We start from the raw sequence: 26,734 nt of genomic DNA on the forward strand, positions 1-26,734 counted from the left end.
GTGTCAAACTTATTTTTCTTTTAGGTCACGGGATGCTTCAATTTAATAATTTTTACAATGATATTTTGTGAAACACATTCTTTGATATAACATATATCATCTATATTTTCTATTGTATGGTTCATCATGAGACAAAAATTGATCCAATTTAATGAAACGTAAAAGTGCTTAGAAAATTCCATTTCCATTTTAAAACAATTTGTAATAATTAAGCGGAACATTAAGCGGTTATGTTGAAATATGAAAATATCAGAAATATTCAGTAACCTGATATTTAGACATTCAAGCAATATAGACAATATAAAAAAATGTCAGTAAAATTATGTATGAGTAACTTCATCACAAATGATTACAAAACAAGATAGCAATTAAATGTAAATGGTAATAACCAATAATTATGTCTATGAATATGTAATCATATGTACATTTGATATTCATAACTTGTACTAAATTTTTCCGTTTCTTTTAATATCATCTAAGTTGGAGAAATCTGTGTAATTCAAGGTATGATTTTAATACTTTTATTATTAATATACCACAATCACGGCCAAATGCAGCAATATCCGCGAAAAAAAAACTATTGTTACAGAACCCTCATTGTGAACATTTGACCACATCTGGTTGGCATGGTGAATGACATTGGAAAGACGGATATCCTTCCGAACAAGAAAACAGCTGCAATTGTTGGAGCATATATAAAAAATGATATGGTTAAATACTACTACAGTGAATTTTCCTGACAGTATTGAAAAATAATAAAACATGGTTTATATATTAATCGAAATGGGCTTTGAACGATCTTTCAGGAACTGCAAATACTCTTAGGTCGGTAATTTGTGTTGTTTTTTTTTGGGGGGGGGGGGGGGGGTTCATTTTTCTGGTGTGCTTCGTGTCGATATAATAAGTCAATGCCTTTACTTTATTTTTTACAGTTTTTTCTTGTATTGTGCTGTTATAGCACTGTCAGAGGGTTTTGTAGGTTGTTGTGTGCCATATTTGTTTTAGTGTAAATCAGACCGTTGGTTTTTCCCTTTTCAATTGTTCGCCGTTCGTATTATAGTTTTTTACATTCTCGTCTCATTGTCAATCATACGGAATCTTTTTTTGTGATATAATAGTTACTGCAAGACTTTAAATCTCATCAAACCCGATTATCTTTATCGTGGAATGAATGGAAACATCGAAAGAATTTGAAATTGTATCATTTATTTTAAAAGATAAGAGGAGCCTATATTTCTCTCCTTGCATTTATGCATAACACTAACGCCAGCTGTATACCAGCATTGATCTGAAAATCAGCAACGTAAAAGTATGTTCTTGAGAGGTAGACAGTAAAATTTAACATGACTTTGGTCTAAGACCCAATTGTGACTGTTCGTGATCAGTTTTGTAGTTAAAATGCCTTTAAAAAAAATCATGATTGTATCAAAAGAGTTATAGGATAAATTTTCCCTGAAGTTATTTTACAACAGGGCCATTTTCAACACATCTTTCAAGCTTATCCACGTGCTTAAAAAATCGTATTTCTAATATAAATTCTACAGCAGCCTATCAAAATTACTCTACTACATTTAGCACTGTGTACAATTGTGTCAAAGGAGGCAGTGCCTCTGCAGCCAGATTGTTAAACAAAAATGCACGTGGATATCCACAAATTTTCCCGTGCAATGCCAGAAAATGACTGAACTGTTTCAGATTAACTGCACACAATACGGTTAGGTCAACAGTGAACGGGAGAGCTTTTTCGCTCTCCTTTTCCTGTGACATTACCTGAAAACCCCAAAACCTTATTTATTTGGTAACTTGAACCCAGCCTAAGTGTGGTATTCATTATGTGGGACAGACGGGACGAGAATATTACAGAAGAAATCAAGAGCACCTTTACCGCTTTCGAAGACCTAAAACATTCAACAGTTTGATATACCAACATTTAGATAAACATAATCACAATCTAAAATTCATAAAATTCCAAACGCTTGAAACCGTTCCGAAACAACCAGGACATTCACACAAACAATTTGAAAAATTCCACGAAGTTCGCGAACTATATTAGATAAAAAGACTTAAAACAGCTTATATTTTCGGTCTCAATGCCAAAATATTGGGACAGGGGAACATATCAAAAACTTCTATCGATGTCATGAATATTGTCGATAAACGGCTAAGAAATAATAGGTTTCATGGTAAACGAAAAAACCATAATCTACGTATTAATCATCGTATAAATTATTATACACTTGCTGATCTGTTATCTATAATAAAAAATAATGGTACATCAGTTATTATGCAAACTTGGCCATATACCAATAAGTAAACTATATGATATTTTTCTGGAGTGTGATGAAATTTCATTTTTCAGCCCGTTGTATGAAAACACTCGTATTATGACAGCCTTTTGTCATCACAGGCTGTTTTCTAGTATCAATAAACCTGAATGTCATAAACGGCATTTTTTTAAATTAAAATATATAAATAGAGGTATTGATTTTATTAACTTATCTAGTATATTCATTGACTCTACCATCCATAGCCAAATACCTCCATATTTTGATAATACAGAACCACCTATTATTTCGTATTCGTACAAAAAAACAGCAGAAGTTTGATTTTTAAGTATACGTCAGTAACATCAGACGTCAATATAGAAAATAGTGCTCCTTCAACTTGAGACTGTGAAACATCTAGTTTTAGATATGTTCCCTATGGTCATGTCATTACAGGAGACCTCGACATCGTTGAAGACCGTGAGGTCAAAACTTTTCTTAAGAAAGGACCTAAATATCGTCCTCCATCTATTATAGATTGGAAGCAGTGTCGTCAGGTCATTAAAGACGCTCTGTCTGCCTACTGTAAAAATTGTTGTAAACGTGAAAAATCTGATAAAAATCTTTAGACAGTTATTTGAATAAAATTATGAATACTGTTGATATTCGTATATCTCATTTTGAAAACAATTCTGAAATTAATAATAGGGTTCATGGTATACCCATTTCTAGAATAAAAATAAACGCCAAGTACTCGCAAAGCGGTTTGTGTTCGTACCGGCAGACAAAGCAGCCAAAAATGTAGTGGAGGTGTGACGCATATACTACACAAAAGTTCTCCAAAAAGAAATTATCAATTCTTCTACATTCAGGTCCGTACGTTCCACAGAGAGTCAAATTGTAAACATGCATATCACTGCCACTACCCAGCTTAATGCCTCTTCCGAACATTTGAAAGTCCCGACTATGTGCTGGTTACCTAAATTACACAAACAACCATTTAAATTTCGTTTCATCTCCGTATCTAGTAAGTGTTCTACTACTAATCTGCCAGTGATTCTAACTACCTCCCTTAATACTATCAAAGAACTTGTTATTAACTTTTGTAATGAAGTTTATGAAAATAATGGTATTAATTATTTTTAGAGTGTTCAAAATTCTTTAGAAGTTTTATATAAAATACGTGCTTTTGATGATCCTTTTAATTCTGTTGACAGTTATGATTTTTCTACTCTCTACACTACACTTCCACACATACTTATCAAGAATCAAATTTCATATTTAATTAAATGGTCTTTTGAAAAATCTCATTGCAAATTTATTTGCTGTAACTCGTTTAAAGCCTTTTTCTTCCACGAAAAAGGAAAGTATGCTAGATACACTTACTGGAAATGTGAAGATATGATTGAAGCTATTAATTTTCTCCTGGACAACATACCGTCATTGTGTTATGATAATTTTTGTATTCTTGTCTTTCATTTTTGCTAATGTGCTTTGCCTATATGCCTTTTTGTGTTTCTTTGTTACATATTTATTTGTTTTTATAGTGATTAAGATTATAACACAATGCTGACTGCTGTACCCCAATTTTTGACATTTTTACCTATTGTGTCTATTTGTTTTGTTCACACATCGTTGTCAATATAATGGAATTTTATGCAACTTTCTTGCAAGTGAGAGGTTTAGCTAGCTATAAAACCAGGTTTAATCCCCCATTTCTACATAAGAAAATGCCTGTACCAAGTCAGGAATATGACGGTTGTTATCCATTCGTTTGATGTGTTTCAGCTTTTGGTTTTGCCATTTGATTAGGGACTTTCCGTTTTGAATTTTCCTCGGAGTTCAGTATTTTTGTGATTTTACTTTTTATATATGTACGTTTCGGCGATAAAGTGTTTCGACAGGTACACATGTAGACGGTATTCCTATGGGCACTAATTGCGCCCCTTCAATAGCAGATTTATTCCTGTATTGCTATGAATCACAGTTTATGGCCAAACTCACTAAAGACACGTCATTGTTACATTTGGTTGACACATTCAACAATACCTACCGTTATCTTGATGATATTTTGTCGTTAAATAATCCAGAGTTCTCTAAATATACTATCGAAGTTTACCCAAAGGAACTTACTTTAAATAAATCTAACTTAAACAGTAGTAGTTGTCCTTTTCTAGATTTAGACATTTCAATTCCTAAAGGGAGACTCCATACTAAATTTTACGACAAAAGAGGCGATTTTCCTTTCGCTATTGTTAATTTTCCTTTTTTTAGATGGCGATGTTCCTTTGGCTCAATGCATCACTGGAAAATTATTAAGTCAGGGATTTCGGTACCATAGATTACTTAAAACATTTACTAAATTCCTTCATAGATACAAAGATTTGATTAGTAAATTTGGCTGAAAACTTATTAAAAACGGTATTTCAAATCCTAAATTTTACGGTAATATTGTACTAAAAGCGAGAAAATCACTATGTGATCCGTGTAAACTCATCGTACCTTCAAAAAAACTTATTAGTAAAGGTTATCTTACTAATGTTGTAATGAGACCTTTGAATATTGTTTACATTGGCACTAACATCGATTTTGTCATCAACAAATTAAAACATAACTAAATTTGTATTATTTTCGAATGCTTTTTTGGGATGTATAAATACACATCCACGTTTATTTTCTATTTAGAGATTGCTTTATCTATATATAACATGATACATCTTTATTATAAGGTTAAATCCTAACGATCCTACTGCCTGTCGATACTTTTATTTTGGCATTGAACAAGTCATATCTTCTTTGACTGTCCATGGCGTTAACACACTAAATCCCTGGGATATGTTTTAATTGATTTTAGTCTCTGATGCATGATTTTTTTTATTATTAATTGTTTTTGGCTTTTTACTAGCTTTCAGTAACTGCGAGTACACTCAAATTGTACTTTCGTGTTAATTTGACCTGTTGACACAATTTGTAATGCATTTTTGTTATTCAATGTTTACTTATTTTGTGTTATATCTCGTCTCACTTTTTTTGATATGTACCACCTTTGATAAGTATTTAGTATGACGATAAATTTTCACTTCTGTACTCGTACTGTGAACAACAAATTTATTTATTTTTTGTAAAAAATATTTCCGTACTCCTAACAACAAAATTATAATATTTAAATTTACCTGTGTACGTTATTTTATTTAACGCCATTTTGTCCTAGGTTAGAGTTGTCTTTCTGACATTGTTTTACATCTTTTTTATTAACATTGTATTTATATTGTGGCATAGATCAAATTTATTCGTTCAGTGTATGTTTACTTGTTTTTGTTTATATATCTTTTGATCGAGTTAAGCCATTTCGATTGATATTTTACAGGTGTCTTTTTATGTTGTAATGTTACACTACTGTTTCAGGTTAGGGTGAAGGTTGGCGCCTGTTAAAACGTTTAAACCCGCTGCATTTGTATGCACCTGTCCTAAGTCAGGAGCCTGTTGTTCAGTGGTTGTCGTTTGTTGATGTGGTTCATAAGTGTTTATCTTTTCTCGTTTATAATATAGATTAGACAGTTGGTTTTCCTGTTTGAATTGTTTTTACACTAGTCATTTTGGGGCCGTTTATAGCTGGCTGTTCGGTGTTAGCCAAGGCACCGTGTTGAAGGCCGTAAAAAATCTATAATAATTGTTTACTTTTTACACATTTGGGTGGAGAGTTGTCTCATTGGCACTCATACCACATCTTCTTATTTATATTTTCTAGTCATATTACACCAGTATTACAACCCAGTGTATGTATTTTAAAGTTCTAACAATAATATGACTTAGTTCTTAATATATCACCAAATTATAAATGCCCATAGATAGACAAAAACCGCAATTTTGGCAAATTTTGAGTATTCATCGCCTGTATAAGAAACAAGTTAGAAGCACATCGTTTATCCAAACCAAAATATGTTCTAGGCAAAGCTATGTTTTGTCTTTTTAAGCGTTTCAAATCTGACAAAAAATGTAAAACTTGCAATTTTGTATCAAAATTCCTTCAATAGCAATATGGAGCGTCTTATAGCATTTTTACTGTATGAGGATATCTACGAATGTGAAACATGTTTTAAGTAGTCTATTATAGTATATAGAATGTTTAATATTCAATTTCCAGTTTGTAACTCTGTGAGTGGAACCAATAAAGGGGAAATTGTTTCAACCGTTTTGTTGGCAACCAATTCACTAACGAAAGAATTTTTCACCTTTATTATCATGGTTTTCCATCAGAAATCTTTCAAAGGATCATTAATAATGTTTGGAAGAATTATTTTTAAAGATTTCTTTTAATTATTTTTTTTTGTATCATTGGCAACCATGCTAAAGGGTGATTTCGGCAACAAACTCAGTCTTAATTAGAGAAGATAATTAATGGTACCATTTACTCTAAATATACTAGCAATTGTTTTTATGTGAATATTTTGTGAAGTTTTAAAATGTTTTTGACAGTGGCAGCCAAGTTTGACGCCAGTTGGAATCCTCAATCATTTTTATTTCCTAAAATTTGGTAGCAATATTGGCCTTCATAGCTTTACCGGTACTAACTGTATTGCCTCTAATACGCATTTAGACAAGTAATGTGTTTTCAGTCATGATAGTGTCTATAACCCTGTATTTATTCGATGTGATATAACGAAGTTTGAACAAAATATATCGAAAATTTGAACGAATTCATCATTAAAATTTGCAGATAAGTTTTGGGATATGAAGTCCTAATACAATCACAAAATATTTACTTATGCAGTTCCTTTTAAGAATCATCTGCCTTATAATTTTTTGACATTTTTTAAAGGAAAATGAAGCTTCTACATCTGTTAGTTATAACGATCACAGCACATGCAATACATGCTGACCCTGTCATTGAATATTGCTGGACAGAGTTTAAAGGAAAATATGAATATATTCAGTTTGGAAGAGAGTTATGGTTGGATCCATGTTATTTTTGTTGGTGCTATGAAGGCGGAAACCCAGAGGACCGTCCAACAAGAGCCGGATGCAATACGGTAGATTGTCCATTCATAGAATGTCCTTCTGGAACTGAATTACAACCAATCAAGAACAAATGTTGCCTCGAGTGCATGGCTATTTAGTGTCAAGTTAAAGAATCTCTTTAATATTGAAACCTTAAAGAGTTGTTAAAGTTAATATGTTTGAATAAAAAGTGTATAGTTATCATATTATTCTCAAAGCGTATCTTTATGAGTATCTGGTGACTCTCGGTTTGATTTTAAGGAAGCATTGTGAAGCCTAATGCTTTCGGTGATATATGTACGCCGTTGTTACCGAAAAAACTTTAAAATTCTTAAAATGGCATGTAAAATTTTTCTAATCACAGTTTTTAAATATCTGGCTTCCGATGCGATCATGACGATATCTCCAAAAGCCATACAGTTCAGAAACGAGTGTCATAGCATATTGATAAAATGAATTTTTCCATTGAAATTACGTATTTTCCACGAATTATTAATTGTAAATTTCTAAACCATGACCCACAGACAATCAATAAAAATTAATTATATCCTAGTTGTTTGAAACCGACAAAGCATTCCTGTAGGAAATGAAATAACACTTAATAATTGTAATGCGTCAGAGGCGCTTTTCATGATTTACGTTCATCAGAAACGTTCAATGCCGAACATTTTGAAAGTCATTGATGTATAAGACCAGAAACTTATGAACAGCTATATGACGAAAAAGGACAAAAAGCCAAATCCATCTAAGGTCAACTTTGCCTGAGAGAGTTGGAACATACATTATTCATTATTTTTCGGTTGTCTCATGAGCAACAAAAAATGCTGGGTGATGTTATGCCACTATTATTGATTATTGTTTTATGAAATAAACAAGAAAACATCAGTTAAGCTTATGATAATTTATCTAACTTTGTAGTACACATATATTCTGGATTTACTGCAATTAAGGATGTTCCAATGACACCATCTGCTAGACAATGACAGGTATTGACTTTGTCCACACAGGGGAATGCTTCTCTCTCTTTGTAAATTTTACCGCCGTAACTGCAGGTCCCTAAAATGCAAACAGTAGATATGCATATATAAATATAGCTAAAAGGCTAAAAGTTAAAACAACAAGAATTGTCATTTGAGCTTTTGCAAATATATATACTTTTGTGGTTGCTGCCTCGTTTATAGTTTCGCTATTTTCGAAAATTATTGAAATTTGCTGTTACAAAATATTAAAAAATATTTGAAATTAAGGAATATATCTCCCTTATTCAAAGCTCTAATTCATTGCCCGGCTTTGACATTACTTTTTTTTCCATTTTTGGTTTTATCATCTCTTCAATTATTGAATAAAACTTGGATTTTCAAATATTTTGGCCTGGAGCATCACTAAAGACATTTATTGTCGAAATGCGCATCTGGTGCAGTTAATGTTATTAACTTGGATCGACTTTAACTTGCAGTTTTGTTGTACGCCTTGTAAAGCAATAGTAGATATGCTGAAACATGAATAAAAGGAAATATGGGGTACACCTCAATGAGACCTCAACCCAAAGACAGCTCTAAATCGTGTCGAGTCTATTAGTTTAAACATATTCTATTTGCCAAAAAACTCACAAAAAGGATTAGACACAAGTTAGTCCCACTTAGATCGTCTTCTCCTAAGATACAATATTAGACAATAGAATTGCATAGCATGCAAATATCAAATTTATTAGTACACAACATATAATCAAACATCTGTAATTTAAATGACATAAAAGAAACAGTATAGAAAAAGGAAAGATAGGAAGAAGGGAGAAAAAAATATGCATGTGTGTGTGCGCGTGTGGATCACTACATTCAACTTATACACATCATAAAAGAAGGAACCTTTTGGTCTTTTTTATATAATCAAAAATATTTCTAAATATTTCTTCATTTTGCTCATTTGTCAGATTTATACTACCCGATGTAAAAATCTCTAGATCCAACACAAGGTCAGCTGGTAACCAACTAAGACTGTTCCTTAGAATGTGACGTATATTTGTATATAAAGGACATTTAAAGAAGAAATGATTAGAATCTTCGCGTGGAAACCCACAGCGACAAGATGGATCTGATACAATATTTATTAGAAAGAGGTCAAAATTAAGGAATGAAGCTGAACATTAAATTGCGTTTAAATAATATTGAGGTTTCTTGGACCAAATGCATAGTAACTAGGAACTGTTTTATTACCTACTGTAGAACTCTTTTTTTTATTTATTTTTAAATTTTGATAAAGTTTTTGTTTTTCGCACGGATATGTCCAAGTCTATAAAAGTCACGCATAGGTGAACATTCAACTTACACAGATAAACATAAGTATAGAAGTATATGTACATGTAGTAAGTAAAAATGAGGTTAATGTTGTCAGACAGAAGCGTACATCTTACAATGCCTTTAGTTGCTAATATAGTTGACATATTACCCGTTAGACGGTAATGTGGAAACTACAATGAATCAACAGATCAAATATATATCACTACTTAAAGTAAAACACAATAACAGACTTAACTTTGTATTGATAAATGAACCATAAAATGGAGTGAAGGCCATCTACACCTTGTAATACTTCTATAAATCATATAAAGTTTATTTGTTCCTTATAGCGACTGAAATAAACCTACCTATTCACAAATGTTCATGTGATCAATGAAATATGAAATGCTGTATAAGTTAGCTGAACCAAGTCTGATCTGATGAGTTAAGCCCTTTTCAACTGATTTTTATAGTTTGTTCTTATGTTGTACTGTTACACCATTTTGTTACACCAGTTTGCTCATTGTTGAATGCCGTAACGGTGACCTAGTTGTTAACTTCTATGTCCTTTGGTCTCTGGTGGATAGTTGTCTCATTGGCAATCATACCACATCTTCTTATTTATATATATACGCCTTGTCAAGATTTTACAGACCAGGTACAGCATCAAAAGAGAGTCGAAAGATACCAAGTCGACTGTGCACCAAATACAACATAAAATACTCAAGACTGAGCAACACGAACCCCACCAAAATCCTGCTCCACATCTGGCACCCAGTCCAAAGTTAACAGTTAGAACAAGGACATAGGCTAGTTAAATACTTCAAATCATAAGTATTTTTTTTAAAAAGATATGGATTATCAAGCTCTTCTTCTTTTTGGATTATAAAGATTAAAATAAATAGTTTACAACGTCTTTGTCATCGGATGAAAATACCTATGTCTCGCATTCTGCGATAATGACATACGCTTTCTTGTATACGGAAGAATATTCGCATAAGGCATAATGTTATGTGAATTATGTTAACATATTTCTTTAGTGCATATGTATTCTTTGGTAAAGTGGATAAGTAAAGTTTATAGCACAGCCGAACAGTCGACAAGTATTTTAACATGCACCTCATGATAAATTTTAATACATTAAAAATACCTTGACAGAAGGGACATCCTGTTTCTGGTTTTTTGGGGTCGTCACATTCTGGTTCTGGACAATTCCATTCAATGCAGAAGGTGCTCAGTTCAGTTTTTATACACTGCCTGTGTCCATCAACGATCTCTGGAAGGTTGTCACCAGTATCATATACTTTACAAAGACCATAGTCCTGACTTGAATCTAGTTTAAAATATAAATGTAAAATGATTACCAGATGGAGGTACACATATATATATATATATATATATATATTATTTTAAATAAATCTTTATTTAGAGGAGTGAAAGCAGGACATGTTTATTGACTCAAGTCTCGCCGACTGCTCATTATTCTTACTCATCCGAAACTTTTTAGCGCAGTAGTTGCTTTTGTACAGATTGTATATGATCAGGTTTTGACAGTTTGGGATATATGTAAATTGCAAATTTTTATTATTGTTTTAGAGCTATTTGACTTTGTTCCGTTTTAACGAAGTATGCATTGTTTCCGGCAGATGTATGACCCCTACTTGTCCGTTTTGTATTGCAAAGTCTTACAGTTAGATAGTCGAGTTAATGCCTATATAGAGCTTTAACTATAATACTCAATAATTCAGTCCAATAATGTTAAACTACATTTTTTTGCATTTGCAAATTTTATATATTATTCTTCTATATTGTCAATTAGGTGGTGCATTTCTTGGTCGGATGAATCAAGGGTTGTGGCACAGTACAAGATGCATGGTAGCTTGGAGATTAGTATTATGTGCATCTTTATTTTATCGTATCGAGATATAAAATTTTCATACAGTATCATGTATTAACATTACTCTGATTTGCACTTTGAACACTCTAATTTGTTGAAAGTTTGGTAAAAATGAACACATGGTAAAAAAAGGGAAAACTAAAATATTTACAAAATAAAATCAAAATTCATAGCTAATGATTTTAAATATATAGTTGTAGCATATCAAACTAAGAAGAACTGGCCAATTTAATTTCGGGAAGTTGTTACTTTTAATCAGTTACGAAATCAAAATACTACATGATGATTCAACAAACATTTGTTTTGAATGGCAGAGAAAAAAAATCAATTTATTAGCATTCATTTTATAAATAACACATAGCTGAGAGGGTCATAGAGCAGATTGTTACCCCGAGAAAACATTGTCAACTGAAGCGAAGCCAAGGTTGACAATGTCTTTTCGAGGGGTAACAATCTGCTCTATCACTCTCTCAGATATGTGTTATTTAATTTATTATACTGAATGATCTGTTATTACTGTCTATTAAATTTCAAATTCAAAGTAATAAACTATGTCGTCTTGTACATAACAATCATCCGTATTTATTAAAGCGCACACTTGAGCAAGCGTCTCCGTGAAGGATAATAGAGTATTTGCCATGGGATAGAGTAAATTGTCTCCCTCGTATTAACCAATCAAAATCTGGCATTTTGACATGAAGTATAATAAAACCTGTTATCTTGCCCAAAGATCACAAAGTAACTAGTATCTGTTTAAATATGAGTTGTTAACGAAACCAAGGATTCATTCGTGTATTTTTCCAACTTATTAGGCAGGAAAAATTGAAGAGAATTTCATCTTGTCATATTTCTGGTTATTATTCATGTGTATTTAACCAGTACAACCAATTCTGAGGTCACCTCTGACATATAAAGGAATGTTCACGCAATAACCTAGTTCATACCTATTCTGTTTATCCCATTTAAAAGATTTTCTATTACGATTTCTAATATTATCGCATTTTACCGGACTTTCTACCTCATATTGCCTATCGCATTTTACGGGGCTTTTTTTTATCACATTTTACCATACATTCTTCCTCATGTTACATATCTTTTTGTAGTTGTTTTCCCCCCTTCATATCTGATCTGGTAGTAATGAAAAATCGCGAGTGTAGCTTTATCAGTAGACAAAGTTTGCTTTCGGTAAGGTCAATACAATTAAGACACTTACATATAAGGTCTACTTCAAACTCTTATGTTGAAGATTAACCCAAAGAGATAAATGTATCGATTATTGTACGTGTGAAATACTTCAGTGTTGCGCGTGTTACAGATGGTTGTCAACGTATATTTGTTCCTCCTAACAAATGTTCATCTGGAAACTTTGATATAAACAATGATAATAATCGGTTTCTGTCCGAAAACAATTTCTATACCATTTATTCCGTCAGGAACGAATACTGTTATATTCCTTCAAGTGGAAATAGTGTTTCCAGAATATTTCTTCCTTTTGTAACCAATATTTTGTAGGAACATTCCATGACATGATCACCCATTGAAGTGTAAGTTTTTTCCTGGGATAATTAACAGTGGTTTACGCTTAATTTGATGGCAACGCCGTAGGAGATCATATTTGAATTTTTTGAATTATTGCAGCTGACTTTTCAATACAAGTTCAGATGGTTAATATCTTCCAAGTGAGGTTTTGTTGGGTCTGTATATCATAGACAGCCATACGTAGGGTTTGGTTGCAATGGTGGAACAAATTTGCAATAAGAGGAGAATTGCTTATTCAAATCGCAACATCAATTACCTGGATTATAATTTATTACCCTAACAAATACAGAGATACATTTATTACCAAAACGAAAAGCAAAACTAATTTCAAAATTATAAACCTGGTATCTTGAAGATTTTTTCTTTACATATCCTGTATAATATTTAGTAAATTTTAAAACTAAAAGTGGACACTCAGATTGTTACACACAGATTTATCAAAAGACAATTTTATTGAGCAGAAAATAATCGGGTTTAATAAAGATTATGTAGTAGTGTATTATAAAGGATAGACAAATGAAAACTGTCAAAGGAGAACTACTCTCTTTGGAATACAGTTTGTTAAAGACTTCAAAAGAATATTTAAAACATCAGAAAACTTTCTGGAATAACCTTCATCTGGTATTCTCGAGATCAAAAATTCAGAATGTTAAATACATCAAACATTTAAGAGTACCTCAATGATCTGAACAAAACAACCGATATTACTCGTCAGTTCTATTCACTTTAAGGTATATATACATAGAATATAATTTAAAAATCTACAATCAAACTATTGATTACTTACATATGCTCTGGACCATAAGTAGCTGGAATAGCATCAATGTTGTATGTATGAACTGCATCTTTCTTCTGAACAAAAAAATGTTATGTATTTATCCGAACAAAGTGCAACTTTTCATTGTCAGAAAGAAGCAAAAATTATAAGCAAATTACTTTTTTTATATTTGTATATGTGGAATTGCATAATTTCAAAGGAAGTAAGAAGGAAATTATGACCTGTATAACAAGGTTACTATACAAAAAAGTACGTTGTTCCAATTCGGAACATTGTTACATTTACATCTTCTAGTCAGTATATCACCTATCAATATGGGCACTATCAACATCACTTCATTTACAAACCAAAGTGAAAGCAATTAATCGTACACACTTCAACTTATCACATGATTGATTGCCTAGTATTGCTTGGTTAAATCCCAGTGGCAAATATTTCAGTTCATGTTCAGGACGAAAGCAAATTAACAATTTATACAATTTTACAATCAGTAAGTTTTGCAAGGTAAAACAAATTAATGGCGGTAATTTGGACTGCCACTAGGAAATGAGGGTATGTTGATAGGGACAAAGATCTACCTTTCAACAGGCTACCTACGGACCCCTAAGAAAATTGTTGCTTGGGCTCTTTAACGAACCGAAAGCGTTGCACCCACTTTACATTAGACATCGGATTTAACGAAATCATTCCGACCAGACGTATTTATACATTCCGCATAATTAAAAGGACTCACTGCAAGGGTTTTACTGCCGGGCGGAAAAGTCCAAGGGACATATTTCAGGGGGGGGGGCAATATGGGGTCCGTTAACATGTTAACAACACCTAGATTTTGGCAAAAACAGTTAACAACAAATATAAAAGGCTGATAACAGTTAACACCAACTTTAATTATGAACACCACAGGTTTCAGTAGTGAAGCAAACAGTGCTTACTCTTCCGGAGCACCTTAGTCCACCTTGGTTTGGATCGGTTTCGTCAATATTTAAGTTTTTTGTTGGTCTTTTTTTTTTTACGGATTGGCACTTTTAGTCCCAGATGGCGGGACGCTTACCCTGGCAATGCGTCCGGTTTCACTCCTTCTGAAGATTAATAAATCATAAAAAGAAAGAATTTAAAAACTACAAGTTATTTAGAAACATGCTATCCGCCCATATAAATAAATGTAAGACTGACTATTTCTCCAATGCTGTACAGTCTAATTTAAAAACTAGTAAAATCTGCAAATAAATGCAGAGTCAAAATGCCCAATAACAAGTGTTACTTTTCAAGGATCTGAGGTCAATGAACTAGGAAAAGTTTGTGAACACTTCAATCAGAATTTCAGTACTGTAGCTGAATCAATTATTCCTAACCCCAAATCAAATTTCGAATCCCCAAAGTTAAAAGAGTTTATTGAAGAAAAAAGTTGGTGACAACTATTATAAATTTTATTGTTTATCTCCAATAGAAGTTTTGAATGAACTATTAAAAGTTAAAAATTGATAAATCTACGGGTTTGGATGATGTTGGTCCTAAAATTCTAAAAATAAGTGCTCCAAAATTTTTTGAATCTGTTGCTCATATTTTTAATTTAAGCCTTTGTACAGGTACATTTCCATCGACCTTTAAGTGTGCAAGAGTATCACCTATCCATAAAAGTGGCGACGTAAATGATATGAACAACTATAGACTAATATCTGTACTTCCATTTTTATCAAAGATTTTTGAAAAGATTATTTATTCCCAAATTTACAAATATTTGATAACATTTGATTTGATTTATAAGTACCAGTCTGGGTTTAGAGACGGCCATTTCTGTCACTCAGCTCTAACGAAAATTGTTGAAGAATTGTTAATTAACATGGATCAAGGAAACTACACGGGAGTTGTATTCTTAGATTTTAAAAAAGCTTTTGATATGTAAATCACTCAATTTTATTATCAAAATTAGAAATGTATAAGTTTGATTCTTTTTCTTTTAAATGGTTCAAATCATATTTATCAAACAGGTCTCAAAAAAGTAAGAATAAATACCAACATATCTTCAGGTAAAAAAGTAACATTTGGTGTACCGCAAAAACTGCTATTCCTTCAATTTTTTTCCTTCATTTGTACCTTTTGAATTGATTTTTTAATTTTTTTTATTTGAACATAGGAAAAGTACTGTTGCTTCCATTTTGGCCATGGTGTTGTCTATATTTCATCTGATCTACGGTCTTTGATTGCACCCTCGGGGTAGGTATCTTCTTACACTTGTATTTGCATTCGTGATGGTAAAAGGTCTTGATGGGAGGTCTTAATTTCTGTTTTAAATTTATTTTTAAGGACATTTTTCTCAATTCTTTATATTTTTTGTCCATTATTCTCTATTCTATTTTTTACCACCCCATTCTTCTTTATTCTTTATCTTTATTACCATTTGTTCGAATCTTTATTTTATTTGCCCCTTAATCTGTGAACACCATCGAGACCATTATGATTGCTACTGGATATGACATTAGTATCTTATGACGAGTAAGGAAGACAACAGATACCGATCCTCTCTATACTCATCTGATCTCACTTTGTTTGGATATTACGCGATTCCGTCTGTTTTCCACTAACTTATGTCGGTTATTACCTTAACCTTCATATTATCAGCCAACTTACATAGTGGTGAAAATATTGTGATTAAGCAATTTAAAATAATAACAATATTGTTTTTTTAAATGAGCCTTTTAGTATAGTTCCATTGTCTTAAACATCTTTGGCATTCTGGTCTGTCCAAAGACAGTTACATTTATGCTGTTTCTGTTACTCTTTTGAGGGAGCACCATAAAGAAAGAGATTAACAGCAAATTTAATGTGATTAGTGTGAATCTTGAAAATGCTTGTAAATAACAGTTAACAGAGATACATTATGTCAAAAACAGTGAACACTTTAAGTGTGAAGTAACAGATGACAGGAATCCCATTTTCATATAAAACAGTTAACAACATTGCCAATTTTAACAGAACAGATAACAGACAGTGGGTTGAAAACAGTTATCAGTTTATATATATTTCAACACTTTGAAATAGCCCAAAACAGGTTAACAGAAAAAGGTATTGCCCCCTCCATTTCATACCCTTTAACCAATCCTTTGGTTTGAACTTATCATTTGCGATGATTCTAAACTGTGTTGCGTTAGCTTTCAAAATACAAATGAATATTATAATTTGTAAATATCATTTTATTAAAAAAAAATAAAAAATCGATATTTCTTTTTCAAATTTGTATGATGAATCTTTGATAATCCGGAATGACATTTTTAACTATATATTGCATTGATCAAAGTCCATTACCAGTGGACATACATCTGTTTTAAAACTATATGTCAACTACTCGTTACTCCTTACAATTAAAAATATCAATTCTTAGTATAAGAAGTTGTGGTACGATTTCCAATGAGACAACTTTCCACCTGAGACCAAATGACGTTGAAGTTATCGTACGGCCTTCAAAATAACTTGTTTCAAAACTTACCTGTTATCTGAACCAATATATAGAAACTGCATATTCCTGAATTGTGTTCTGCTGTTTGTTTATACTATGTCCATATTGCCTGTAACTAAAACAACACATGTCATGTCACAACGCCAAACAAAAGGTAATTTATAACCTATCATATACAACTGTATATTAGAAGTTAATTAATTTCAAAATTGTTTCACTGTTTGCCCTTCAACGATCCGAAAGACCAACATATATATGAAAAATATTAAGCATGACAACTGTGTTATCTAAAGATCATTACTTAATTGTGCATAACAGTAAACTAAATATTTTGATACTCTTCTCAAATTAGGTTCCTCTTTCTGCGATTTCCCTATTCCTTTGTTATGATATCTCGATCCTCAATAAAAATGACCACGTCAATTTATGTAACTATCAACAAGAGCTACAATGTAAACCTTTCTGAAAAGGTATGAGTGCTTTGCAGTATCATAGATTTACGTCAGCTTTCATTTTTGTGTAAGCGTCACATGAAAACTTAAGGGGAAGATACAGTTTTTATATTTTATTTCATAAGTTTTTATTAGTTTGGTTTTTTGGTTTGGTTTGTTTTGTATTTTTTTATTTTCGGATACTTTTATTAAGGTTTCAGGTTTATTAGTAATATGGCACAGAGTGAGATCTAAAAGCAAACAAGCTTGTGAAGGCAAAATGAGCGCCATCCGCTCCGAGTGTCAGAAAGAGGGATTTTGATAGGAAAATATAACACAAGAATGTTAAGAACAAAACAGTCAAATTGGTTCTATTCGAATCTCCTTTATTACACTGACAATTCTAAATTTGTGTACTCACTTTTATGAATGGAATTGTTTCCTGTTAGAAGTCCATTGATACCCTCGATTTTACTGTCATACAAGAAGGAGGTTAAGCTACCTCTAAAACCATGTTTATCCCACCATTTTCTTCGGAAAATACCTGTATCATGTCAGGAATATGTTTTCCATTCTTTACGTTAGTTGATAAAGTCTAACGTTTGATTTTGTCAATTTTTATGGACTTCCTCTCTTTTTGAATTTACTTTAGAGTTTGGTATATTTGTTATACTTTTTTATTGTCACATAAACAATTACTGTATTTAACATGTGTTGGTACATTAATGCACTATAATTAACATTTATCATGTAGTGATGGTGGAACGTTATATACTTGCGTGTTGCTTTGTTGTATTTTTTTTTTAAGTTGAGTTAACGTTCTAGACTCATACTTTCTTAATTGTATAATATGATTACTGAGTAAACGCATAAGTGAACAGAGCAGCGTGATACAAAGCAACAAGGCATAGTGTACTTTTCAATAAGAAGCACCAAATAATTTAAAAGACAATATGACAAAAAGTTATGATCATCATTAAATTATCAAAAAGAGAGATTTCAGTCACTGCCGGGAATATAGAGGATAATTTTACCAAATTGAATACAGTCAAGATGTTACATGTTCACATATGATTGTGATAGTTTCTTGTTTTAATATATATCATCTGTAACACTGTTGACAATTTAATAACCTACAAATACCGATGAATTAGTAGACAGACAAAAACAAAAAATTGTATAAAACATTTTTGTTTAAAGTTCCTATAAATAAAGGCGATGTGTTTTTTTCTCTCCAAACGGTATATCAATTTCAAACTTATGCACTTTTAAACGTACACTCAATTTCCAGTGGTAATTTTCGCCTCTTATACCGGCCCACACACTTTACAGAATATACCTATTATATCTTATTGTTTATTTGTTTTCATCCTGAATATTCTTAAAATATTTGCCATTGGACTTTAGGCAAAAAATAAATCATATAACCATTTATGAATTTTGACCCTGTCAGCATGGGAAGTTACATGTACAGACCACTATTCAAAATCTACTATATATTTTTTCTCTAATTTGATTTACAGTCAGATTGGTCCAAATTTTTAGCAATTAGTTAAACCTAGTATCTTAGCAGAGCGAACTTCTGGTTTTAACAAGCAGCCAAATCAGAAAAAAGCTCATAACTCCGAAATGCAATGAAGATTCACTTTGTACGATAATGCATCACACAATAGCGGATTGGTAATCGACTATTATCTAACCCTAAGACATCACTAAATTCGTAAACCATCCGTCATGTAAATTTTCTAACCCCGAAACTTGACCGAGTGTGAAATTTTGAAATTGAAACGACGGTAACCTGTCATTGAAAAATTAAAAAGCACTTAAGACTAAAGCAAGAGAAACAAAAACCCCGTTGAAACAAAACTAAGGGATGGTCGCAGGTGCCCGGAAAGGTAAGCAGACCCTGCTCCACATGTGGCACCCACCGTGTTGCTCATGTAAGTACAGACCCGGTGATAAGTCTAATTCGGTGGGTCACATTCGGGGAAAAGGAGGACGGGCCTGTGGTTACGACAATTGGAAAAGAGAGGCAAAATATACCAGAGGGACATTCAAACTCATAGGTCGAAAATGAATTTGACAACGCTAAAAAAGAAAAAGACCAACAGACAAACAATAGTACACAAAAACACAACATAACATATCTGTTGTCAACAGACATTCCATAACGGTCAACAAAACTCGTGATTGCGTCCGTAAAATTTTCAAAGGATTGATTTCAACTCTACCACTTGGAACTCTTGGTTCAAAAGCTTCATTGTGAGCAGCAACCCTCTAAAATATGCTTCCTTAGAAAAATGTTGTTGAACTACATTTGTATTGAAATAGATCTTAAAAGAATTGTACAGTATTCCAAAGTCGATCCTTTTCTTACAATTTATTTTACCTTGTTTAAACAGTCAATCTAAGATGCTAAGTATAAAGCAAACAACAAATATATATGAGATAGATTAACTATTAAATTTCATCCTTGACCAAAGTAAGGGAATCGCCACCGCCTATGGACATCGATTCGTTTTCAGCGGCGATTAATTTTTGTCTTACCTCTGTATCTTCTTCCCTTCTGTGGAGAAGCAATACATCTGCATGTTGAACAAGTGCTCTATTTATGCACAGTGCTCGTATTCCCTCCACTATTAGAATTCCATTTCATCAAGAACAATGTTTGATAATTTTGTGAGAAGAATTGCTTCTTGTTTCATCTTATAAAACATGGCCTGATTTTTGTTGGAAGTTCACATGCGTTGTTTGTAGGTGGCGTTGTTCAGTTGTTAAATTGTCGGTTGCAACCTTTTTTAGATGTTACAGTTTGTAAAAAGGATTAATAAAAATACCGAACTCCAAGGTTAATTCAAAAACCGAAGGAGGAAGTCCATAAAAACTAACAAAATAAAACGTTAGGCTTTATCAACTAACGGAACGAATGGAAAACAACTGTCATATTCTTGAATTTGTACAGCTGTTTCTGAAGAAAATTTCGGATTAAACCTGGTTTTATAATTAGCTAAACCTCCCACTTGAATGGCAGTTGTTTATAGTTCTGTTATAATAAAAAAAATGGGTGAGCAATCCAAACATACATAATAGGTTAATGTGACAATAATTTGGATCCAATAGCCAGAACTGTGTAAACATACTTACTTTACAGACATACAACACAACTGAATAAAAGATTCAAACAAGCATACAAATAAATCTAGCAAAGACGCAAACAAACAACTTTTTGTTTGTACATAATAGTACATGCAGTATATAGTATACACTATCTCGACAAATTACAAATAAAGTAAAATATAAATACAAGGGTAAACAAAATGAAAACAACACTGTAAAAACCTCTTGCGTCCGAATCGCACCCCTGGTTCCACCTACACTAGAAGCGCCCCAAACCAAAAACCCCATAGCTGTATGAATTAATACCGAATCACGCCAATAGTCATACGACCAAAAGGGACATAATAGCACAAAGACAAACAAAGGGAAAACTGTACAGTAAATAAAACGATACACAACGTCAGTACCCAGAATCTTTAAATCAAGACCATCTTGTATTGTTTGTGAAGACGACGCTGAATATATGATTATCTATTAGGTATTGGTACTTCTCGATAAAGTTTTTGAGAAAAAAGACTATACTCCATACTCGGGTGAAGCTGGTATATTGCTGCAAAGGTGAGCTAGGAAAATTTATAATTTCGAAATTGAAATCGTCTCGGTTGTCATAGATTCTAGTACTAAGATGACCATTGTAGTCAAATTTATAGTATATCGTCTCTATCAGACGATTATACTGGATTAAACCAGTCTCTATCAGACGATTATACTGGATTAAATCAGTCTCTATCAGACGATTATACTGGATTAAACTAATCTCTATCAGACGATTATACTTGATTAAACCAAAGGCATGTACAAATACTTAACACCATTGAAGGTACTATCTTTTATCAAACACATCCGGTTTTACTAATGTTCATTGCATAGATAATATTACAGATAAGCACTCAGCATCATCCAATATAAGGATAGATAACTTCTACTTATTTATACTCTCGATATTACAATCCCTTCCTTTTTTCTAAACTAAATGAAATGAAATATCTAAACTAACTTAGAATGAATATAGAATCATTTAAAACTTAATAACTGTTATCCATAGAATTAGTCAAAGGTTTCATAATATTTAATGTCAGTGAAAAACTTTCCTAACTGATTCATACTTAGATTTGACTGTATTTTGCCGCTCAATCTCTCCATTAGCTTGCGGTAAAGAGGTGTTATCCTACGGTGCGTGATGTCATTCTGTTCACAAAATTGCTTAAAATACTGATAAATTTGGGTCCATTGTTAGTGGTTATGCATATGAATAATCCATGAGTTACGAACATTTTGCCCAATGCTTCAACGGTTTTTTCAGCGTTGGTTGTTGACTTCATAACGGCAATTTCGGTCCATCGCGAGTAGTAGTCTACAACGCAAGACAAAAAATGCCTTGATGGAAGTGGTCCAAGGTAATCAGCTGCTAAATGTTCCCATGACGCTAATGCAGTCCTTTGAATTGGTTCGGGTCTTTCCGGTTTAGACACTGATTGACATCCATAGCATTGTCGACATCACTGTTCAATGTCACGGTCTATGTTAGGATGGCCTTCATGTCCAAGCTTTAATATTCGGTCGCGAAGTTCGCTCGGTACTACAATTCTGGTTCCAAGTAGTATCAAATTTTCTTAAGCGCTCAGTTCAGACCTTACAGTCAGATACTGTTTGTATTTCAGCTCAAACCATCGACCAGTTCGTAAACATTTCCGAATTTCATCAAATTCGTCATCCTTTGCGGAACTTTAATCAATTTCGCTAATGTTCATTGCAACGGGAGTGGCTTCGTCCACTATCAAACGTAAATATTCCTCTGTTTCATTGTACACGGATATGTTCCGTTGATGACAATAAGCGGACAACGCATCCGCTATGTTTTTCGCTCCTGTTATATATTTCACAACATACTCGTACCTATGCGTCTGCATCCTTAGAACCCTTCTACTCTTGCACACGGCTTTGATTTCGGCGAAAGTATGAACTGAAGCGGTTTACGATCAGTTAGTAACCCAAGCTCCTTTCCAAACAGGAAGACATGAAAACGTTCACACACCCACACTAATCTAAGTGCCTCCTTCTCCGTTTGTGAATATCTTCGCTCAATATCCGACAACGAACGGCTCGCGTAACAGATAATCTTGTTTCTGAACTAATACGACTCATAGTCCAACTGTACTTGCATCAGCAATAACCTGTGTTTTTGCGCTTATGTCGAAGTATGCTTAGTTCGAATTCGACGCTAGGTACTTTTTCAACTTTACATTTTTGAAATACTAAGGCTTTTCTACCTCAGGAATAGATTACCTTAGCTGTATTTGGAAAAACTTTTAGGAATTTTTGGTCCTCAATGCTCTTCAACTTCGTACTTTATTTGGCCTTTTTAACTTTTTGGGATTCGAGCGTCACTGATGAATCTTTTGTAGACAAAACGTGCGTCTTGCGCAAATACAAAATTTCAATCCTGGTATCTATGGTGAGTTTATTTTCAATTTTTCAAATGCATTATCTTGATCTGTTCAACAGCTAAACGATTGATGTTTACGCATAAGGCTGTTAAGCAGCTCGGCCATTGTTGCTAGATTCGGAATAAATCTTCCGGTAAAATTTACTAGTCCCATCAAACTTTTTACTTCGGTGACTGTTTGTTGTTTTTCTTGCTTCCTTTATAGCTTGTATTTTCCTATCAGCAACAAACTCCAATTCCATGTTCCGATGTCCCATGAACTCAATACGTTCCATGTTAAACTGACACTTGTCAATTTTCAAAGTTAGTCCCTTTTCTTGCAAACGACACAGTTGCTGCTCTAAATTACGATTATTTTCTTCTTCGGACTTTCCGTGTACTATAATATCATCATAAATACTGTTAACGTCTGGTAATCCTCCTAAAGCTTGATGAATTATCTTGATGTACATCTCTGGGGCACAACTTATGACGAACATTAAACGTTTGTATCTAAAAAGCACTTGGTGTGTCATAAATGCGGTTATGTCCCTTGAATCTTGTGATAACTCTATTTGATAAAATGCCCACTTAATATCCAGTTTACTATACACCCTGCTTTGATTGAGGTCTTGTAATATTTCCTCGACTGTAGGTATTGGATACCGTTCTCAGACTACGGCCTCGTTTGCCCTGCGTATGTCGGAATTCTTCTTAGGTATAACTACGACGGGCGATACCCATGTACTCGGTTCTTCAACTTTCTCAATAATGTCGAATCCTTGTAACTCTTCAAGTTTTTTATCCAGTTTTTCACACAAATGAAACGTTACTCTTCGAATCGGCTGATTGACAGGTTTCACGGAGTTATCAATTGGTATTTTAGCTGAAAATTCTTTAACTTTCCTAAACCTTCAAAACATTTTTGAAACTTCTGTTGAATTATTGCTTTCCTATCAACATTTACTGAATTTACAATTTCTAACGGATTTTGAATTTTCAATATTCCAAACGATACTGCAGTTGTTTTTCCTAACAACGCTTGACCTTTTTCCTCGACTACATAAAATTCTGCAGTCACATTTTTATCTCCAACAGATACTCTAGTGATAAAACTTCCTGCAACATTTAACGGTTGTGTATTCCCATATGCATTAAACTTCTTATCGCTTAACCTTGAATCGCACTTAATTTTAAAATGTCTTCAAGAATTCCCACATGATCCTATCAATTACAATGACCGACGCTCCTGGATCTATGATGATTGGCATAATAACTCCTCCCACTTTTATAGTGAAAACAACATTATCGGTCCTTTCACTGATTACAGTGAAAACAAACGGTTTCCACATTTCTAATAGTTGCGTGTCCACGTCTCGAGTTCAAATTTCTTGTCTGCTTTGTTTTGCAACACTTTCTTACATTTTCGACATTTCTTTCCCCTCGCTGGACAGTTTGTGTCTGTCTTAATGTGTCCCTCATGTCCACATGCAAAGCAACGTCTTTGTTTGAAATCGGCTTGATTTTGAGTCTTGAATTTTGAATGTTTATCAAATTTATGTTGACTTACTTTGTTTATTTGTTCCTTTTGTTCCATCGAGACGGCTCTTCGTTCGGATGCTTAAATTGATTGAGCAATTTCCTTTAACTGCACTAAAGTTACATTGTTTCTTTCCAACACTTTTCTTCTCAAAACTTGAGAATAACATTTATCTATAACTTGATCACGAATGTTTTCATCGATATTATGAAAGTCACAGAACACAGCTTTCTGTCTTAACCGTGTAATATATTGTTCCACCGTTTCACTAGAAGTTTGCGTCATTGCTCGAAATTGAGTTAATGTGTGGTGTAAAATGTGTATCTAAAGCTCAAACGGTTACTTATCATACACAGTGTCTTCTTTTCCTGGATCAGCAATTTGCAGCGTGAAATAAATGTCTTGCACTGAAAATCTGGCTTTATGCAAAAGTAATGCTTTCTTTTGCTCAGGTTCGAATACACCTTTGCCCACAACAAAAAGTTCAAAACCACGCTTCCACCTGTTCCATCGTGGTCCATTTGGATTTAATTCTCCATAAGCATCAAATTTTGGAATTCCTCCAACATCTGTAATGACTGGCCTTGCTTCTGTCATATCCTCGTCGCCAGTTGTAATAAAATTGAGAATGGAAATGGGGAATGAGTAAATAGAAGAAAAAAAACAACCCGACCAAAGAGCAGAATACAGCCGACATCTCTATCAGACGAGTATAATGGATTAAACCAACGGCATGTACAAATACATATCACCACTGAAGGTACCATCTTTAATCAAACACATCATGTCTTACACATGTTTATTGCATAGATAATATTACAGATACGCACTCAGCATCATTCAATTTAAGGATAGATAACTCTTAATTATTTATACTCTCGATATAACATTAATCACGTGGAACCCTTGGTTTAATAGCTTCCTTGTGATTGGAAACGCAAGCACTGGAATAACTTATCAGCTGAAAGAAATATATTCCATATGCAGGCGCTGCTGGAATGTTGTTACATAGAAATGAAAATTCACAATTTGGAAGCTGAAGTCAGCTCTTTTGTCGGAATGTTTTGTTCTACCAACCCACCATTATTGTCAATTTCTAGATGAAAGTCAAGATATGATTTTTTTTCTGAATATGTCATATGTGGAACAGGATCTGCTCCCCCTTCCGGAGCATCTGCGATCATCCCCTATTTTGGTGGGGTTCGTGTTGCTCAGTCTTTAGTTTTCTTTGTCGTGTGTTTTGTGTACTGTTTGTTTTTTTCGTCATTTTCGTTTTTTGCCATGGCATTGTCAGTTTGTTTTCAACTTATGAGTTTGAATATCCCTTTGGTATCTTTAACCTCACTTGAACCAGAGACATATATTAAATATAATTGTACAAACTCATCATAGATACCAGGATTAAAGTTTTATACGCCAGACGCAATATGTTTCTGCTAGTACATAATTAACTATATAGTCCCATTTCACCAATAAAAAACTTTGATTCTGTCTAAGATCTCCTATTCAGTTAACCTTCACCATCCAGAATTAAAGTCTGTTCGTTACATTCCTAAATCCAGTCAGGATTCTACTTCGTCAAAATTATCTCCCCATTACGCCACCTAATTTTTATAAGCGTAAAAATATTAAAATTTTAAAGTAAATTTGGAATTTTATTAGATAAAAACTTACCATCATAAATTTTTTGTGTAACCCCAATTGCGTCATAGGTCAGATGGAAAATCCCGACTAAAAATAAACGTACTCTCACTGGTCCGGACATATACCCCTGTTTGCCCATATTCTCCTATTCAATTTCCTCGAGACAGAAACGTAAGGAAAGGGGATGAAGGGAAGGCAAGTGGGACCTATAATTTATGATGGTAAGTATTTATCTAATAAAATCCAAATTTACTTTAAAATTTGAATATTTTATAGCTATAAATACGTTACCATCATAAATTCTGAGTAACAGAAACTAACGTAAAGCTGAATTCCCTGTAACAGAAGAAACAGGAGGAAAGTTCAATCTT

At 33.1% G+C, this 26,734-nt stretch overlaps 1 protein-coding gene and 1 long non-coding RNA gene across 2 annotated transcripts; one reads left to right on the forward strand and one right to left on the reverse strand.

The window, feature by feature from the left end:
• The first annotated feature begins 388 nt into the window (after positions 1-388).
• LOC127730635 (uncharacterized) lies at positions 389-7,468 on the forward strand. Its single transcript, XR_007995204.1, has 2 exons — positions 389-504; positions 7,084-7,468. It is a non-coding gene; the product is annotated as an uncharacterized LOC127730635 (long non-coding RNA).
• Positions 7,469-8,148: 680 nt separating this feature from the next.
• On the reverse strand, positions 8,149-17,341 carry LOC127730631 (uncharacterized). Its single transcript, XM_052239133.1, has 4 exons — positions 17,237-17,341; positions 13,762-13,826; positions 10,689-10,871; positions 8,149-8,318 (listed from the first exon to the last, which is right to left on the reverse strand). The coding sequence occupies exons 1-4, from the start codon at positions 17,266-17,268 to the stop codon at positions 8,155-8,157; spliced, it is 444 nt and encodes a 147-aa protein (XP_052095093.1). The 5' UTR covers positions 17,269-17,341; the 3' UTR covers positions 8,149-8,154.
• Positions 17,342-26,734: the final 9,393 nt, after the last annotated feature.

This window comes from Mytilus californianus, unplaced genomic scaffold (genome assembly GCF_021869535.1).
Source record: "Mytilus californianus isolate M0D057914Y unplaced genomic scaffold, xbMytCali1.0.p SCAF_2, whole genome shotgun sequence".
In the NCBI taxonomy this organism is placed as follows: domain Eukaryota; kingdom Metazoa; phylum Mollusca; class Bivalvia; order Mytilida; family Mytilidae; genus Mytilus; species Mytilus californianus.

Bases quoted from the DNA above. Each gene is read 5' to 3' on its own strand.
- LOC127730631 (XM_052239133.1), bottom strand. From the start codon at position 17,268: ATGCAGTTTCTATATATTGGTTCAGATAACAG. The intron at 13,827-17,236 runs GTAAGTTTTGAA...TTTTTTGTTCAG, and splicing joins TATATTGGTTCAGATAACAG to AAGAAAGATGCAGTTCATAC. The intron at 8,319-10,688 runs GTATTTTTAATG...TTTGCATTTTAG, and splicing joins AGGATGTCCCTTCTGTCAAG to GGACCTGCAGTTACGGCGGT.